At 38.1% G+C, this 20,536-nt stretch overlaps 1 protein-coding gene across 1 annotated transcript in view; it reads right to left on the reverse strand.

Moving 5' to 3' along the window:
• The window catches only part of COL19A1 (collagen type XIX alpha 1 chain), a 198,092-nt gene that overhangs the window by 65,457 nt on the left and 112,099 nt on the right, over positions 1 to 20,536 (reverse strand). Inside the window, 2 exon segments of the mRNA XM_050893865.1 lie at positions 2,106 to 2,159; positions 17,409 to 17,462. Coding sequence (XP_050749822.1) covers positions 2,106 to 2,159; positions 17,409 to 17,462 — 108 coding nt within the window.

Genomic DNA, 20,536 nt, shown 5'->3' on the forward strand with positions numbered 1-20,536 from the left:
TAATTTTCATATGTTCAGTCAATCTGTTAAGCATTTTGTACCCTGCACATGCCAAACTTATGACAGCAACCACCCTGCAGGTGTGATAGTTCTGTTGCACTTTGGAAAGGCCAAAGTAAAGGCCAACAATATATCCATGTGCATGAGGAAGCTGCCACTACTTACTATTAGAAGAGAAGGGGTAACTGGAAGCACAATATAGCAAAATTTAATATGATTTGAGCCTTGAAAAAGACAGGAGGAACGATGGATCATGTTAAAGTCTTTTTGGTACGTACAAGCTGTAGCACTTTAAACATGGGGATACTGCCAATGCGCATTAGCAGGCATTACTGCTTTTAGAGTGTGCCTTTTTCTATGGGTTATATTCTCAGTCTTGGAAGAGGAACACAAGATGCTGGTGTAGCTGTATCCAAAGCAAGGACTACATCAAGATAGTTATGCCAGAAACAAATACTTTTAACCAATATTTAGGCCATGACTGCTTGAGGAATGCTTTTCTGATATGTAGTGCTAGGTTACAGTACCCATACAGAGCTCCTTGTATGGATGCTGCCATGCTGACAAAGTTGAGCTTTCTGTTTGCTGTAAGAAAATCTGAAATAGGTCTCAGTAACAAAAGTGCAATTTAGCTTCCACTCAAGATTTCTGGTATGTCTGTCAAGGATCATACATCTTCACAAGCCTGACCTGCCAGCAAATCTATGATGGCAGAAATCTGTAATGGAGAAAGAGCTTTTCACTGGCTTACAAAAAGCTAAGTAGATTAGGTCTAACATTGACCTCTGCCATGGTTTGCCTTTTTTTTTTTTTCTTTTAAAGGTTATTTTTGGTATTTGTATTATGAAAGATTCTGCATCACTCTTTTCCTCTGTTTGGACTCCCACAGTGGGCAGTACCATTCCAGCATTAGGAAGCCCAAACTGTACAAAAGACTCAAATAAGCAAGGCTTCAATATGACTATATGTAGGGGACAAGAAGGAAAGGGAGGGAATTTTAACTATTTAGTTTTATGCAGGATAAATGAACTCCATCATCAACTCCTCTTTCTGAACACATTTTGCAAGGAAAAAGGGGAAAAAATATTTATAAAATTTATGTAGTCTTGTTTTTAGATAAGTGTAAATGACATCTATTTCATTTTAGTCATTGTATGTCATGCAGCAGTGCATTATTCTCTTCTCTACAAATAAGATGAGTTTTCCCTTGCAGTGACATTGAAGCATATGCATCAAACTTTCTGATGCATAAACTACTAGCCTTTACCTATTGCAGGTAAGCAGAAAAAGGAATTGGAGATCCTTGTTTGATATTAGGAATGTAAACCAGCAGAAGCTTACTTAATCCACAAATGAGTGTTTTGTATTTGTGCACAACAGCATTTTTACAATATAATATATAGGGAATTTTACAAATATGACCAACTCTTCCTCTACCAAAGGAAGGCTGCGTTCATTCTAGGCTAATATACATCCACACCTAACTTGAAATTTGAAATCATGTATCTCAAAAAAAAAAAAAAAAAAATTAAAATCCCAAACCTCTTAGATCTGAGCTAAACCCTTTAGTTCTTCATATTACAAATCCTTTCACAGAGTCATGTATTTCTTAATCTTTTTAATTCTTCAGTAAACTCATTTGAACTACAGCTGAGTGCTCATTCCAGTGCTGGGTATAATCCTCCCCACCATTCAGACAGTTGGCACATGCTTCACACAGTCCTTCATCTTTCAAATTACCCCTCTGAGACAGAAATTATCCCATCTTCTACAGAGCATCACGCATTTTGCAAAGCGAATGAATGCACAGTATTCACATTTAGCATACATGGCCAGTCTTTCTTTGAAATGCCAGACAATTTCTGCTTCCTCTGCTGAAGTTTGCATCTTGTTCTTTCCCTCCTGTGTAGTCCCTGGTATTTCTGGACCCAGTCCTTTTATCTTTGCTGTATCAAAAGGCTAGCAATAATAGTTGTTTGATACAGCAGAGGAAACACAGATCAATTGTTTTCAACTATAATTATTATCAGGTAACCTGCTACAAAAACGCTAACAAAGTTCCAGGATAGAGTGAAAATTTCTCATTCCCCTCGTTAGTTACTCACAGGAGGTCCTGGTGGCCCCGGTTTTCCTGGGAGGCCTGGTTTGCCTCGTCTTCCCTGGAAACAAAAAAGAACAACAGACATTTATAAATGTTATGGCTAGCGACTGATTTGGAATAAGAATTTTGTTGAAGAAAAGATTTATTGCCTTGCTTATTAGCAAAAAATTCAAAAAGTATCCAAAATGAATACTCTGTATCATTCACTGCAACACTATCTAATTCGAGTACTTTTAGGATTGTTTTTAATAATTACGACAAACTATATTTGCATCACTGTAACATCTACTGTCACATTTTAAAGCTATGTCTCAAATGTGAGTGCACATTGATAGGGCTATAAACAGAGCATCTTATGGGGTGTAAAGAAATTATATTTTATCTGAATATACCAGAGCTTGGGATGTTAAACTATGCTGCTGTAGTCACCCTGACTTGTGCAGTAAGTAATATGTGCAATATAACCCAATTAACAAACACTCATACCCTTCTTCTCCAGGATGTGATAACAAGCAGAGAAGTCAGAGATTTATTTGCAAAACCAATTCACCTTCCTCATGCAATTACTACCATCTGTGTAGATAATGCACATGCAAAATCATTTGCATTAAAACTTAAGGTGCATAAAAGTCTACTTAAGTTAACGGGAGACTTTCCACTTGGATTCTAAAAAACATGCACATGTAACTATTACATTCTTTTAGTACAGAGCTCGAATGAACAACTGCTGTTTTCACATATGTTTTTTTTTTAGGAATATCAACATAAAAATGGAAGTAATTTACAACTTTATTGCCAAGCTGAAACCTGATGCACTTTTCTAGAAACAACAGTTGAGAACAACTAATATCTAGGTGCGATGGCAAAAACCCCAAGTATTATATCCATTAAGACTGAATTTTTCCCTTGCATGCAGCAAACGTAAATTAACAAAAAGCAGTAGGGGGATATCCTGGTGAAAACTTGGCTTAAGAAGTTAAAAAATGAAAATGCTTGCTGACAGCTCACAATTAACACATAGGGGTATTTCTGTAAGCTATGGTCCCTACTTTTAAGCCTGCTTCAGTGTTTTATTAAATGACGATCTCGCACAAACTGCAGAAGTAATCTAAGGTACAGAAAGTGGAATCTCAGCTTCGCTCTTTACAGGTGAGCGCCCTGATCTGTAGGAAACCACTCTCATGCTCTGCCTTTCATTTATCTTGATTTATGCTGAGGGGAAACAAGATGATGACAGTGAGGGTGGAAAATCTCTTTTCCTCACACCCTGCAGCTCACCACAGCAACCTCTTGCCTAGATGCCAGGGACTCTCCTGAGAAGCATGAGGTAGGGATTTGGAGCCCTTCAAGTTGAAGAAAGAACAGAACAAGGGTTGTGGGAATGTTTCATCCACTGCGCTGTGACACATAACATGTACACTGCCACCACGGTTTTATGAAGGTCCTCAGTCAGTCAGTGTGTTTTAAGGGCAGCGTGAAAAAACCCCCCACCTCAGCATACTTGGAGTGCCAAATTCCTGGGTCTTAACTAGCTGAGACATGTGTTATGTGCTGAGCTGTTTAATCCCACCAGTACTCGCACATGCAGGGCTGTAACTGGGGCAGCTCAGGGTAAATTTTTGGAACCAAAATACAGTACTAGGTGCCTATATTGGGCTCAAGGCTATACTGCCCCTTACCACCCACCTCCAGCATGTCCTCTGCTGTGTTGGTAGCACTGTCCACGCAGCCCTGGGACGAGCAAGAGCCTGGAATTCACCTGGGCTAAGGATGGCCCACAAAAAAGTAGAGTTGTTTTTGACTTTGATCAGTTCATTGATGCAGTTCACTGGGCAACCGAGCAGCTTGCCTGGCCTGACAGAGGGCACAGCACCGGGAAAGGCACACATGCACAAGAAAAGGGGGCTGTTGTTAGCTAGATCTAGACTTTTAGACTGATCTCTACTTCAAAAATACAGATGGAAACTAATATTTCCTAACTTTTTTGAAAAACAGTAAACTTTCCTTAGAAACTATGAAAAACAGATTGAGAGGTAATGATGCAAGTAATAAACAAAGATAAATTGCTTCATACTTTTTAAATAGTCCCTCTGAGTTATAATGATCTACACTGTTGACTTCTTGAAGCACCTTCCTTTTCCTGTTTGGACTTATTTAAAGTATCCTGAGGATGACACTTAAAATCTCAGCAGTCTAAACAAAGTATCAAGGAAGTGTCCAGGGGAAGAAGGCAGGGCTTTGACTGGCAGACACAACTGTGAACGAGGTGTTAATTACACAGGAAAACGTGGAATATGTTGGGAAGGCAATTTTATCTCTATTTACAAGATGAGCTAAAATGTGATTTATGACATATTGCAAAGTCAAAACTTGACAAAATTTCTGAAAAATCAGTTATTAAAAAAATAAAAATTGGGGGTAATTATTTTTCACTGCCATTTGTTAATTACCAGAACACCTACCTGATGAAACACAGAAGAAACACTTGCCCTATCTTTTATCCAATCATTATATTATTAGTCATTATACTATGTGCCATGTGTACAAAAAACCTATAGAACCATCACACAGATCAGTACGAAGCATCAGCTTTTTCTAGAGGAACAAAAGTTTTTTTTTTTTCCTACAAGCACTCTTCTAAACTGTCTGATATTTTAATTTTAACACAGAAATACGTAAAAGGCCACTACCTTTCAGCAATGCCTTTCAGATACAGAGATTTAAATGTTAGAGATACACACAGCTCCATCTACTTGGCAGCACTCCTGCTTCTCTATGACTTCCCAGCATCAGTATGGAAAAAATTAAAATATATACTATAGTAAGAATGAAAATAGAGAAAAGTAGTTTACGTTTTTGTTTAGGATAATTAAAACTATTAGAATAATGTTTTTGATAAGCCCATTATGGCCTTGCCTTGAGCAGACCATGAGCCAGACTGTGACTAAATATTTACAGTTTGATTCTGAGTCTTCCTTCTGGCAAGAAAGAAAAAGTGAAAAACATGGCGGTGTCCTCTAGGGTTCGTGGAGTGGGCTTAGCGGAGAGCTACAGTTCCCACCTCCTGCTCAGAAGCGAGTCTTGGCAGCCCCATGAGAGCTGTACTCGCTGCCATATCGCTGTCCATGGGGCAGGCAGCCGGCACAGGAGGCTCATTACCTTTATCTAGTTGAGTTCACTGAGCAAATATTGAGGTTATAAAACCACTCAAAATCATATCACCATCATAAATAAATGTTCTAGGCATCACATACTTCCTTTCACTAAATAAAAAATGCAATACCACCTACACTAAGTTAAAAAAGATAAGTGGTGTCAACAAGTTGTCTAATGCTACTTAGAATAATATCTAAAGAAAAGAAAACCAAAACAGTTGCTGGTTATTTCCTTTTTGCTGCATACATTTTTGTTGGCAATGTGATAAGAAGTTGTCTAAATGTTACTAATATTGTATCCTGTCCCCTTGACTCACGAAATGTGTGCCCTCAACTAATTTGGACAGTCAGCTACTTTCCTCTTTTCCACAGCACAAACTTCAGCTATGATACACACACAAATCATTCAAATAACTGCCTGGTTCGTGGCCAAAAAGACAAAATATTAAAAATAAAAGAGAAATTATATGCTTCAGCCAACCCCAGATGAATGCCTAGCTGAAGTATGTGGCCAACTGCACTCTTTATTCCTCTCTTCCTTTGCCCCTTCTGTTAATCGAAATGACTTGACGAGCTTTGCCTTACGTTAAATGGAAAGCTGTTCAGAAGAGAGGCTCTGTGCATCCTTCCATAAACTTGTGCTCTGATTCTGACTGCTGCCCCTGGGCACCGCTGCAGGTCCAACACGCAATGCAAGAATTCAAAGTCTGTATTGTAACCCCCTGCTGTATCATGTTGCATCCATCTATTCGCATATCTCTAACTATAGAAGAGTAAGATCGCTAATCCTAGTGTCTAAAAATAAGCTGTGGATTATTTTAGGATAAAACCGAGCAGAGTTATGTAGGAACGCTGACATGATTTATGGAATTAATAATTTAAAGAACCCATACTTGAGTATGAAGGGAAAAGTTCTTAGAATAAGCCTGTGTGAATTTTCAAGGGAAACTGCTAATTAGTGGTTCCTGAAACACATCATCATGTTTCAAAACAGGAACTAGTTCTAGAGAAAGTAGGAAGCTGGGCTTTAAAGTCTTAACTACTGTAGTTATTATGCAAGATTAATGAGGCTTATGTAACTCATTTGCCAAGCTAAACTAAGATTCTCTTGAATAATCCTCAAAACCAGACTGACAAAGGGACAGATATACCTGAAGCAGGAGGAAAGTAGAGACCCATGTCTCAGAGTGCCCAACCCATGGACACCCCACCAGCACCTTGGGCACCTAAATGCAGCCATGCAAGTGGAGCTCTGGGCAGTTAAAAGACTGTTTCTCCAGATGCCCAAAGTTGCCACCAAGCAGCCAGACAAGTCCCAGTGCCTAAGCTAATTCAGAGTACAAAAAGAGGCCTTCCGTCGTCTCAGTCCTCTGAGATGACACGCCTAGTCCATATAAACTTCCCAGTTTTCCCTCTCTGTCTGTAGTCACAACCCAGTGCTCCTGGCAGTTCACCTGGAGCTTGCAAGAGCTCCAACCAACTCTAACCCAGGGGAAACCCAGCCCAGCCCAAAGCTGGTGACAGTCCTCTGCTCCATGTTTTACCAGAAAAAGCTTGCCAGACTGCCATTTTAGGGGAATGAAGGCAGACATCACATGGCAGTATCAGTGAGAAAATCAGTTCAAGAGCTAATTGGAAACAAAAGATTAGAATTAATCACAAAATCACAGCAATCACCCATCCAACCCAGTTACTCAACAGTGCACATCTACCAATTGGTTGTGGGACAGCAGAAGGTTCTCCAGGATCCCAATCAACTATTTGACAGATCAGAGTGAAAATTACAAATCTACAACAAATGCACAGCCCGAATACAGAGTCATTATTTTTCATCATGCATTTAGCCAAAAATTTGGTAATATTTAAGGAGGGCTTTGACATTTAACCACCTGACAGCACAACTGCTGTTAGTAGGAGTTTTGTCATTAACTTTGGTAGTGTCACAACTGCACAAGTTGTTTTTTTTTTTTTTATCCTTAGGAATCTTATAGTTTGGATATTCTCTTTCCTAAACTGGAAATCTAAGTCACAGCCAATGAAACCTTTTTAACTTCAGTAATACAGTGTTAGGACTTGAATGTACAATTCCTTCTTCAATCCTATTAACCTTGGCCTTAAGGATGTATTATGGTAACCAGTGTATTACAAATTAACCTCTTTATTAAATGTTAAATCTGAATAAACTCACAGGAAATAAGGCCAGAAGGCAAGAAATTAAGCCGTTGCCAGAAAACTAGTGAAAGTGTGTCCTTCATATCCCACTAAAGCCTTTCACAGAAACACGGCTCACAGAAGAATAGAGCACACAGACCCTAATCCCCCGTTTTGGAAGAAAAGTCACTAGGGAGCTCCTTGCTAATGCAGAAGCACTCCTGCACTCAACCTTGGCTTTCCAATTTTAGGAATGATTTTCAATAAACACTAGTTTCTTCATTTTGGTATTAATAAAATGCTAAAAGGGAGCACCTAGCCAGACTATATAATATTATTCAAATGCATTTAACAAACATCAAAAAAAGTCCTTAAAAAGGCATAACGTGCCAAGAAGTGAAAGGCCACAACCTACTTTGCTGACAAATCCCTACGCAAAATCCACTACAATTTTTCAAGTGTATTCACAAAAGTGCATTTTAAATTCAAAATCACTTGTAGAAATATTTTTCAACTACATTTAGGTATTTTTATAATGAACACCTTAATTTTTAATTATGAGAATTTCCTGTTCTCTCATGTTACTATACCTTTTGCTAAGAGATGTTAAAAGAAATATTGATAATAGAGTATTTGGAAGGGAGCCTGAAAATTCTAAATGAGATCTTAAAAGTTAAATAATTTCTGTTATTCCATTAATGGAAATAGCATGGAAAATTCAATGGAAAATAACCAAGAAATTAAAAAAATGATAGAACTATTTTCTAATTAACAAATCTGTCTTCAACATTCTAAATTACAACCTTTTCCATCCCATTTTTAAATGCCAAAGTAGGAAAAAATAGAATTTTTTTTTTTTAAGCTGTATCCTACCTTACTGGTTATTTACTTTGCTTTTAAGGTAAAGACATTCTGGTAGAAAAACTGAAAATTATCTCTCTTTTACATTAAATATTTTTAGACTGTTAAATACCTCAGTGAAGGAACGTACAGCACTCCAACTTGAAGATAAAATCAGACTGGAGCTTTGCATACTTAAAAACAACTTGCATCAAAGTCAAGAAGGACTGAGAAGATTAAAGGAGATTCCAAAACTCCAGAGCTGTAGCTGTGAAAAATACTGTTTGCACTGTGCCAGCAGTCTGACCTACTATGCAGTAATTATCATTGCTCTGTAACGCTTGTTTTACAATTCGTTGAGTACATTTACTCACTGAACTAGAAAACAAATTATGTCAAAGAAATATTTAAGTTCTATAAACCAGATAAACGCAATCTGAATTTAAATTAATTTTGATGTCACTCTAAATAATTATGTTAAGAAAACCTAACAGCTCCCCACCCGTTTATTTACTTAGGAAGATTTTCCACTGTGTCATAATAATTTTACTCATGCTTGATTAGAAAAACTTGTAATCTCAGAGAGTAAACTGATTATTAACATAAGGCAAGTATTGCAATTTCACAAGGTCCCTCCAAACACAAAATTTTAGTGAAATCAATGTTGAAACACTAGATATGACAACCCAAAGGACTCTCAGTTTTATAAGGCGTTTAATTTATTACTAAGATAATGCTAAAATAACTTCCTCTTAAGTGAAGTATTTGGTATTATAAACACAACAACTGGAAATAAGGAAGTTGTTTCAAAAATGTTTACTTTAAGACACCTGCAACTTCCCAAGGAACACAGAGTCAAGCACATGGCTGTGGTAATGTAGAAAGATTTGTAAATGTTTGAACTGAATTCATCACTGGAACCAGCGAAACCACCACGGTGGAGAATCAGTCTGTTTAAATACATATGAAACATTTAAAAAAATCCTATTAACCCATAAAAATGAAGTTGTTGGCAGTTATGCTGAGAATAAGCTAGAGCTAGTTAAATAAAAATCACAGAATCGTCTGGGTTGGAAGGGGCCTCTTGAGATCATCTAGTACAATCCCCCTCCTCAACCAGGATCAATCGTCCAGGACTCTGTCCACTCAGCTTTTGAAAATCTCCACAGATGGAGACTCCACAACCTCTCTGGGCAACTTATATCAGTATTTGTCCACCCTCACCATAAAAAAGTGTTTTCTTGTGTTCAGATGGAATTTCCCGTTTTTTAATTTGTGCTCATTGCCTCTTGTCCTGTCACTGGCTACTACTGAGGAGAATCTGGCTCGCTCTTCTTCAGTCCCTCAAATCAGGTATTTATACACACTGATAAGATCTCCCCCAGACTTCTCTTCTCCAGGCTGAAGAGTCCCAGCTCACCCAGCTTCTCCTTTTATGAAAGATGCTCCATTCTCTTTAATCCACTTTGTGGGTCTGTGCTAGACCCACTTCAGTAAGTCCATGTCTTCCTTGATGTGGTCTCACCAGTGCTGAGCAAAGGGGAAGGGTATCTCCCCTGACCTGCTGGCAATGCTCTTCCAAATGCAGCCAGGATATTGCTGGCCTTTTTTTTGCCATGAGGGTGCATTGCTGGCTCATGATCTGCTTGTTGTCCAGCAGGCTCTTCTCCACAAAGGTTCTTCCCAGTTTGCTTCCAGTGTATACTGATACCTGGGGTTATTCCTCCCTAGATGCAGGATTTTGCATTTCCCCTTGTTGAACTTCATGTGATTCCTCTTGCCCCAGTTCTCTGCTACGTTCTGCCCCATTGTTCAGGTTGTTAATGAAGATGTTGGACAGTACTGGCTCCACTATTGAGCCCTGGGGTACACTACTAGTGACCCATCTCCGAATGGACTTTGTGCCACTGATCACAACCCTCTGGGCCCAGTTGTTCAGCTGGTTTTCAATCCACCTCACTTATCCACTAATCTAATCTGTACTTGGTCAGCTTGTCTGTGAAGCTGACAAGATAAAGTTACGGGAGATAGTGTCAAAGGCTTTGCTAAAGTTGAGGTCAACAACACCCACTGCTCACTTCTCATCCACCAAGCTAGTCACCTCATTGTAGAAGGCAATGTAGTCGGTCAAGCATAATTTCCCCTTCATAAATCCATGCAGACTATCCCAATCACCTTCTTGTCTTTCATGTGTTTGGAAATGGTTTCCAGGAGGATTTCCTCTATCACATTTCCAGGGATTGAGGTGAGGCTGATTGGCCTGTAGTTCCCCAGATCTTCCTCCTTGAAGACAGAAGTGATATTTGCTCTCTTCCAGTCTTCAGGAACCTCTGCCAGTCACCATGACCATTCAAAGATAATCAAGAGTGGCCTTGCAATGACATCAGCTAGCTCCCTCTGCACTTGTGGATGCAACCCATCAGGCCCCATGGACTTACAGAGCTGTGTCCTCCATCTGAAGCTGCCTGGGTGCAAGAGTCTGACAGCAGTTACTTCAGTAGTGCCTGGGTCCTGTGCCTTGTGACCATCATCTTTAAGGATGCATATGCTGGACAGGGAAAGTTTGCTGGCCTCTTCTTTGTGCCCTTCTGCATGAACTGCTGTGCAAACTGCTGCACATCTGTTGGCTGCCTCAGTTATTGCTGCACAAACTGCTGCATCGCCTGGCTGTTTTATAGTCCTCTTCCTGGCATGGGCTAAAAGGGTGCTTGATCCTCCCTAATCAGGAGTCAGCTAGAACAAAGGCTGCAGGCACCTGCTGATCAAGGACAGCTGATGGAGTTCGTTAGAAGCTGCTAGAGCTACCTTTACCTTAGCCTTACCTGGCAGCAGCAGGCACCCTCAGTTTTCTCAGAGGTTTCCCAGAAGTGCCCAAATCCCAGAAAAAGTGCCCAGAAGCTCAAGAAGATATCAAGAAAATCTCAAAGAAGTAGAAACTGCTGCACAAACTGTTGCGTATGTGTCCTGGTTTCGGCTGGGACAGAGTTAACTCTCTTCTTAGTAGCTGGTACAGTGCTGTGTTTTGGATTTAGTGTGAGAATAATGTTGATAACACGCTGATGTTTTAGTTGTTGCTAAGTAGCGCTTATCTTAAGCCAAGGACTTTTCAGTTTCCCATGCTCTGCCAGCAAGGAGGTGTGCAAGAAGCTGGGAGGGAGCAGAGCCAGGGCAGCTGACCTGAACCAGCCAAAGGGGTATTCCATACTGTGGAACGTCATGCCCAGTATATAAACAGGGAGGAGCTGGCCGGGAGGCACCGATCGCGGCTCTGGCATCAGTCAGCGGGTGGTGAGCAACTGCATTGTGCATCACTGGGTTGGTTTGGTTTTTTTTTTTTCCTCCCCCCCCCCCCCCCCTCCTTTTTTTGTTATATTCCTTTTCATTACTATTATTATTACTACTATTATATTTCATTATTGTTATTGTTAGTATTATATTTTACTGTAGTTATTAAATTGTTCTTATCTCAACCCACGAGTTCTGCCTTCTTTCCCGATTCTCCTCCCCCTCCCACCAGGAGCGGGGGACGGACGGACGACAGGGAGTGAGGCAGCAGCTGTGTGGTGCTTGGCTGCTGACTGGGGTTAAACCATGACAGTATGTTAGCTGCGTGCTGGGCCTGGCTCTTCTGTAGGCCAACTGAGAACAAAAAATGACCATTTCTAGATTTCACAGTATAGCTGTCTAACAAAGTTGCTTTGATGCTTCATATTGAGAGAATTTTTGGAATTCACTGAAATATTATATTAAAAAATTAAATCATTTTCAGAAAAAATAGTATTTATAAAAAATGCAGGGCAAAAAGTTCAGGGAAAATCCCTGCTACAAAGATATCGAACTGAAATTTAGCATTAATTTCCAAAACCTTTGGAATTATATTTTGGAAATACAAATTTCACTTCACTGAATTTAACATAGTAAAGGCAGAGTCTGGAAAACTCCATGCAGTCTGTAATTATAAGTAGAAGAATTTTTTAAGAAAATACAGCAACATGACCAAATTATTTGAAGACTTTAGAAAATTCCTTACATGGGGAGCTGAAAGACCTTAGCTGAATTTTCTCAAAAATAAATGGAATGGTGATTTGATTACAGAGAAAAAACTTTAAATATCTCTTTAATGTAAAGCAGACATTAAAAAAAACCAGTTCTTGGAGGCTTAAGCTACATGCCCAAGTGTAAAATAAAAGCATATTTTGAAATGTGGGATTGACAAGAAACACTGGAACAAAGAAACCACGGAGACTTGTGAAGTCTGTTGTTGAAGTCTTTAGGGTGGGAGCTGTACTTCTGTGAAAGATATACTTAACTGAAGTGCAGGACTATTGAGAAAAATAATAAAGTCCTGCATAACGCAGGGAGACAGGAAGATGGTGTAGTTGTCCACTGTGGTTTAAATTCCACGCAATGCTAGGTTAGCACCCAATCTTTCTATATTTTGTTGGTCGGTAATATTGGACCAGGGACTTTTCGGAGTAACATCTAATTACCTTCTGAAACTTCTGATGTCATTCTGAGCACTGGTGTAATAGTATCAAGTTGCTGCAGCAGTAACATGCTGCTCTGAATGCCTGAAGCCAACAAGAGGGACACTGAAAAATCACATATGAACGCAGTGCCCACAGAATGGTCTAACATTTCTCATACAGGAATGAGGAACAGGGAATGAGTAGCTGTTTCTACCGGCCCACTTCTCCCAGCAACCAGAACTAAAACCAAAGGCTCTTAACTTAGCAAGGTCTCATGTCTAACATAAACCACTTCACTAAAGACAACAAAACTAAAAAAAATCATACAAAGTCACTAGTGGTAGAGCAAGGAGAAACACTGGCCTTTTGTAAGAAACAGCAAAGGTTTGAGGACTCCTTACATCCACAGGAAAACACAATGCTGGCTAACATGTAAGTGGAAGTGGGCACCATGGCAAAAGGAGAAACATAAGGGCAGTACCTGCTCATACAAAACTTAACTAAGTTCACTCAAGACATTGTCACACCAAAGACGACCTTTAAATGAGTATTGTATATGTCTCAGGTTGGTTGAAGAATCAGAAATAACTTCACTGAGTCATCTCTGGATATGGCCAGATTATCATGTAGCTACTATTTCTTCTGCCATAACCATTACTTTCCTTTTCTAAGTAACAGTCTAAATAAGGATGCACCATGTATGATGAATCATTGAATATCTTTTTTTTTTTTTTGTAGAGCTACAGTAAATACTAAGTAGTTTCTTTTGTGTAGATACAGAAGCATGCTGGTAAACAGAAAGCCAATTGCTTCACTTTAGCTCACAACTCTGTTTCTCCTTTTTTATTGCTCTGCAAAGGAAACAAGCTATGTAAGTCTGAAGATCATTATTTGTACTACCTCATTGCTCATGAAGGTTGCTCTCTTCTCCTGCATAAGCCAGCTATATGCAGAATGAGAAGACATAACAAAGGAGATGAGAGGAAAAGGTGTCACAATAAGTGAAGAAAGAATGGGAGCTAATGAGTTTACTCTTATAAACATAACCAATACACTTGCTAAATGCTAGACTATTAATGTGTTTGTTTATTCAGAGAAGAAATACTTATGCATTTTGCCATTACAGCAGTATGACAGAAGTAATATGCATAAGAATCCAATTTTTATTTATCATCGCACTAGTTGTTCTCCATGACTGCACCACTACAAGTTTTTAGTGAGTTTAGAATTTTCTCTTAAGCAAAGCCAAAAAATAGAGCATGCATCCTGATACAGGATCCTTTAATGCTGCACAGATCTAGTCAAAGAGCTTTCAGGACTTCATCTCTCTCATTCTGAATGATCTCCCTACATTACATTTCTGTAAACATATCACATTAGTGTACGCTGTTTTCTGCAAACTCTTTTGTCCTTTGGGATATCTGGAAAGCATCCAGGGAGACCAACTCAGATAGAAGACATTTCACACACTTCTGTCATCAGTTTCGATTGCTGACTTATTTGCATACCATCATTTAAACATGTAAGAACCGAAACTGCTCTTTGTACGATCATCCCAGCATGATCATACAGTAGTAATACATCGGATCACCAAGCCACAGAAAGTGACATATTTAGTATTTTAATAATCACGTGTTGGCTCAAATGATACCATGTAACTCTGCAGTGTATCCATTGGACAAAAGCTGTTACCACTTTCTTTGAAATAATGTATTGATCTCCCTTTACTCTTGAAATAAATAACCCACAGTCATCATCTAATTCAGTGATGTTGTAAATTTGTGCTTGTAAGCCAATTTCACATATATGTCAATAAGCATTTTAAGGGTGGCATAACTTTGAACTAAAAATCTACAATTCAGTTAATCTTTATGTTTATTATAAATATACAATGATATATAATCAACTTATTCTATTTCCATAATAATTTTTATATGTATTTTTACTATGTAATTTTGATGCAGATTATTCCTGTGAGGTGAAAGAAATACTTTTACCCAAACTTATTCCTCTTAACAGGAGTACATTTGTCCTAGTTCCCTCTATAGTGAATGCAGGAAGACAGGTGCCCACTCTGGGATAAGGTCCCACCTTTGGTATTTCTTAGTAATTCTAATATTAAACTCTGATCTTGGATGATACAATAAAATCCCACTTAAAACAGTCTGAAAATGAAAATCATGGCTCAGGCCAGTTCAAAGAGGGAAGAAACCCACTGGCATGGCTTTTTTTCTTCCCTTTCTATCTCATTTTGTACTGTTGCTTACCTAAGTCACTAGCTCTAACATGAGCCTTCTACACGTTTCTTTGAGTTTTTGACAATGTCACCATTAACACTGTTAACTTCCTCAGTTCCTTATATGTTGCTTTAATGTGTGTTGAGAGGTCTCTAACTTACACACTTAATGATTCTCCTCTCAACTCCTTATTAATCTAAGCCTATTTTTCAAAGGAGTTGAACACTTAAAAATGCTCCTGTGGTAAGTGGGAATTAAAACTTTGAACATAAGTACAATGTAAACGGAAAGTTTAAAAAAAATTCAGGTTCTCAAAGTGTGGCATCCAAACTGAATAGATACTTTCAAATGTTTTGGAGTGGTTCTTTTTCCTAATATATTACAGTTCCAGTCTGCAAAATGGGCACCATATCACTTCTAGATCTGAACAATACGTTGAAGAAAAATCATCAGGTAGTTACACACTCAATATTATGCTTCAATATTCAAAAGACAGTCCATGCCAAAACCAGTAACTTCATATAATGTGAAAGATTTGGAGGATCTGCTGGAACATGACATCTATAATTAAATAAAAAGGCATATTTAATAGCCATTAGATTTGCACAGTCCTGTTTGTCATTAAACAGAGCAGAGATCTTGTTACAAAGACTATGTTATTGTGTAATTAAATGTATTGGAAATACAAATGCACATGGGAGTTGAACTAAGATTGCAAACTATGTTATTAATGCTTGGGCGGGGGTGGCCAGCAGAAAGAGTATTGTTGTGAGCATCTCACTGGTAGAAAGATAAAGACAGATGCTGAGGCTCTACAGTCTGCTGTTCCCATTGTTTGGCTGAAGGCAACTGTGTGCATGGCCAAGATTATAAAACAATCAGTGCTCCTGTTTTTATAGATACTGGAGTGAGACAGCAGTTCAATTTTATGTGTGAATAGGAAATGTCCATGATGAATATATCATCTCCCTAATTCCCACTGCAAAATGAAAAAAAAAAAAAATTTCCAAATTCATTTATCCACTATTACATATAATACAGTGTGTTAACTCTAAATCTTTGCCTCAAAAAATTAAGAATTTCAAAGAGCAATGTCTCTAAAACATAGCCATATTTATAACTGTTCCTAAAGGAGAACCAATAAACTGTGTGTTTCTGCGGATTCAATACTCCACAGAAAAACACTCTAAAATAGGCTAAAACTGGATATCCATAATTTTTCAGTATCCTGGATATTTAATTGCATAACAGTAACAGCCATAGTAATTATAAAATCCTTAATAGCATGTTAATATGCTATAAAATATGCTTTAATAGCATATTCACCACATAACTTTTGATTCTCCCTTACTACATTGACTTTTTCCGAACGGGTTCTTGATCCTTACTGTGAAACTTAAATAATCTCAGCTTTCAAATTTTCGTGTTGAACTTAAGTGAAATTTAGTACTGTTTTTATAACTTAAAAAACAATATAAAACATAGCTTTGGGGCCTACACACCATTACTCATTTTGTTCAAGAGCTGGTCTTCTGTTATTATTATTACTATTACTGGAATTATTAAACTGTCCTTTAATAATTCACTGTAGTTGACTAAGATCAATGATGAGTAATACTAAATCCTTCCACTTCAGATAATTTAACTGACATACTAAATATCAAGATGCCTAAACAAACCAAGAATTATTGAGACACCCAACTTCAAAACCACAAACTGGGCACAATTTAATTCATAAAAATATTGAAAAGTTTGAGTCTGAATATCTTCCCAAACTTTCAGGAGCAGACTAGCTAACAAACTCCCAAAACTGAATTATTTCTTGCAATATCACAATCACAAAAATTCGTTATCTGTTCTACTGAACGACCAAATTCAATAAGTCAGAGAAAACAAAACATAACACAGAGAAAGCAGTCAGTCAGTTACTTCATTATATTAAAATTCTGAATAATCAAAGGTTTATTTCATGTCTTGAACATAATCTCCCCCCCTTCACTGTATCTCTCTTCTTTGTATATCTGTTAGGCTCTGACACTTGCATAACGGCATCTACAACAAAACTTGGGTCACTAGTACTGGTTTCTCTTAATATTTTAGATAATGACCCTAAATCCATATTTTTATATATCTTAGACGTAGTAAGGTATGGTCTATCCCTGCAATAAAATGAAAACTTCTGAGCAATTTTAATGTTCTTTCACTCAAAATTGCAGCAGAAACATGTTGCACAAATGACAATATCTGCATCTGTGCTGCCAGTCATTAAAACACTTTAGATGGCTGAAATTGTTAAATCTCCTTCAACTGAAGAGAAACCTCAAATGTCAAAGCTCAATTTGTTGTCAGCATGCTTCATACTCAGCTGCTACCTTTCCATTTTTTATTAGTGCTTAGAGAGAAGTCACACATCAAGGTCAGTTAGCACACTCACCAGTTGTTCAAGTTTACTCACCCTTTGACCTTCTTTGCCAGGTGGACCTTGAGGACCCTCCAGCCCTGGCAAACCCTGAAAATACAAACATTAAACACATATAACATTCGGTGTTACTTTCAGCCTCTATTATTTTACAGAAGTAAGACTAAGCCAAAGAGCCAGATGTCAAGACAAAGCATTTCTTTCTAATAATAGCTTATTCATAATAACTTCTTTCAGGATAATGTTATATTAAGGTGCGAGAAGAAAATGCAAACAGTAATTATTAATCACTTTCCTCCATATAAAGGATGAATCATTTGGAAAAGAAGAGGTAAGTCAGCACTACTTAAGCATAGTTATATTTAACTACGGTGTTATATGAAAAGTGATTTATCTTGTTAAGTTAGGATGCCACAAAAAAAAAAAAAAGGAAAAAAAAAGTTATATTAAATGAATGACATCTTACTCAAACTCAAATTCAAATACAGGCACTGAAGGGGGATGGGAAGGGAAGGGAGGGGAGGGAAAGGGGACTAAATATAGCAGAAGGCCTTACGCTCGCTGTATTGTAAGAACCAGCCCTGTGCAGCTTCCTCTGTGTGCCTGGCTCAGCTTTTCAAAACCCTTTAGAGCCACTTCTCTCTCGCCCTCTCCCCTGACCAGGCACAGGAGCTTTGGGTGTTTTGAATATACTCTCGACTTGTGAGCCTTACTTCTGAACTCAGTGCAAGGATCTGCCTTGCAGTCACAGACAGAATCACAGACTGTTTCTGACGCTTTGGGGCTCTAATTTTATATCTGATTAATGTATGATATAATCATAAAGCCTTCAAATAACAGCTCTGTACTTAGAACAGTGCCCCCCCCTTTACTTTATGAGTCACCTTGGAACACAGTTTTAAAAAAAAATTACTTCAAGGAAGCGATCCAATTTCCATTATAGCAACAAGAAATATGAAATCAGTTTCAATGTAATCAGCAAAGAGCACTGAACAGTTCTACTTTGTATAATTAAAAAAAAAAAAGTATTGAATGTGATACTGCATATTCTTACAGGGTATCACAAAAGTAAAGAACTTGTGTTTAGTTTACTTAAGAGTTTGAAATATTAAAATATTAAATTCTTAACCATTTAAATTACTCCGACTCAGGTATTGCTTCAGCTTGAGTTATATCTTTGGTCAAATTCTGAACTCCTTATTTAGAATCAATTACACATATTTATTGCCCCAATAAGGGTAAACTGAGGCTCCCTGAGAATCATGTTTCTAAAAAGTGTCCAGATTTCCAGAAATGAATTTAAAAAGTTCATTTATGATCTCTAAATCCCAAGATAAACTTGAGAAAGTGGGCATGCCAAAGCTGCTAGCTCATATATCTTCAAGAGCTGTTTTAAGTTGATTAGAATGAAGTCTGACTTAAATTTTAAATAAAAGTAGTCAGTTCAAGAGTTTTTCTATTCCTATCATTTCTCTACTTTCAAACACTGAACCTAGAAGTGTACCTCACACAGTATTTCACTATAAGATGTTTCTCCTTTCACTTCAGTTTATAATGTAAACAGGATAAGGTTTAGGATCTTTTACAAAACTGATGTGCACCATTTCCATCTTTCCCCAAAAGTTTATGGAACTAGAATATGCATGATAATGTTGTGTCCAACAAATAAATCACGGTAAGTTAATTACAGTGCAGTTACGTAGCTTATACATGCACAAACCCATAAAGCAGTATGTGAATGTGACCTCTGTAAACCTCTACTTTTTCCTCAAGGTAGTTTGGAACTTGCAGAGAATTTTGTCCGTCCAACTGTTAGCAATATTCCACCTTTGTTGAGAAATTCTGGGAATTAGGAAGAGGTGGAGTTTTGTTTTGTTAATATTTCATTTCTAGTGACAACTTCATGCAGGGGAATGAGACGAAAACCTGTAACGTCTGTTTTATGGAGGAGGAAATACTTAGCCTCACATATCTGTACAATAAGGCTCCAAGAGGACAAGAATTACACAAGAATGTAACTGCACAATAATGATAATTAATAGCCAACATTTTTGTCCAAGATCTACTTTTATTCTTTTTCTTCTCTCTACAATATTATTGTCAAGAAAAAGGAACCAGATAAGGAGGTTTATCTTCGAGGAAAGGGAGGAGAGCAGCTTACAATTGGTAACTAGGCAGGGAGGACTACCCTGTACAAGGAGCCACATCCTGACATTGAAACTGAGATAAAAGTTCACATTAACTTCAGTGGGATCTTCGGTTTAAAAAGTGATAGGACAACATGGGCCATGTTACCTAACACAGCTGTAAAACTGTAATAACTAGGCAATGGTAATGACTTAGCAACGCTATCCCTGTTCAGCATTCACTGAATGAGATCCTGGAAAAACAACTGAAGAAGAAACCTGCAGAAGGAATGAAAAAGAAAACTTCTCTACAGTGAAATCTGTCTAAAGAGATAAATAAAACATCCCCTGTTGAACTCCTATAAAATCTGGCAATGAATGTAACAGTTTAGCACAGAAAAGTACGTACGTATTTGTAGGAAGGCAGACCAAAGTATCTACTTAGCTCTTACCCCTATTTAACTTCTGGAGATCTCCCTTTGGAGATCAAAGATCAGATTCTTGACTCCCTCAAATCACAGACGGCACAGTGGGTAGACAAACCCCATCAAAGGAGCCCACCACCGCAGACAGAAAGAGACAGAATATAGACTGAATACATACACGTGGCCTCACGGGATATGCCATTAATTGTACTGAAAACATTTCATGTCAGAAGGCAATCTATTTTACATGTACCATCTCCCCAGGTAAACAACATCCAAAGCAATTAAAACGATTCACTATGTGTCACACCGATAGTCTTGCACTGGCAAGACGATGGGTATGGCGATGAGCAAAAGGAGGTGTAGGAATAGCACAAGGCAAAGTGAGATATAAGAACAGCCTATTCCTGTGGCATCAGACTGGCAGGAAAATATAATGCATCCTTACAGGTAGCCTAATATGCACGGGGTTCTCCTGACTCTGCCAGGCCACCTTTGAGGTTGGAAGGTGGTACCCTTCTACCTACTTCATGAAGAAGTCAACTGAAATAACATATGCAGTCTTTAGGGCTTGTACCTGACATGGACCAGGCAAGCCCCCTGGAGTTACATG

The sequence above is a fragment of the Gymnogyps californianus genome, chromosome 3, assembly GCF_018139145.2.
Source record: "Gymnogyps californianus isolate 813 chromosome 3, ASM1813914v2, whole genome shotgun sequence".
Lineage (NCBI taxonomy): Eukaryota > Metazoa > Chordata > Aves > Accipitriformes > Cathartidae > Gymnogyps > Gymnogyps californianus.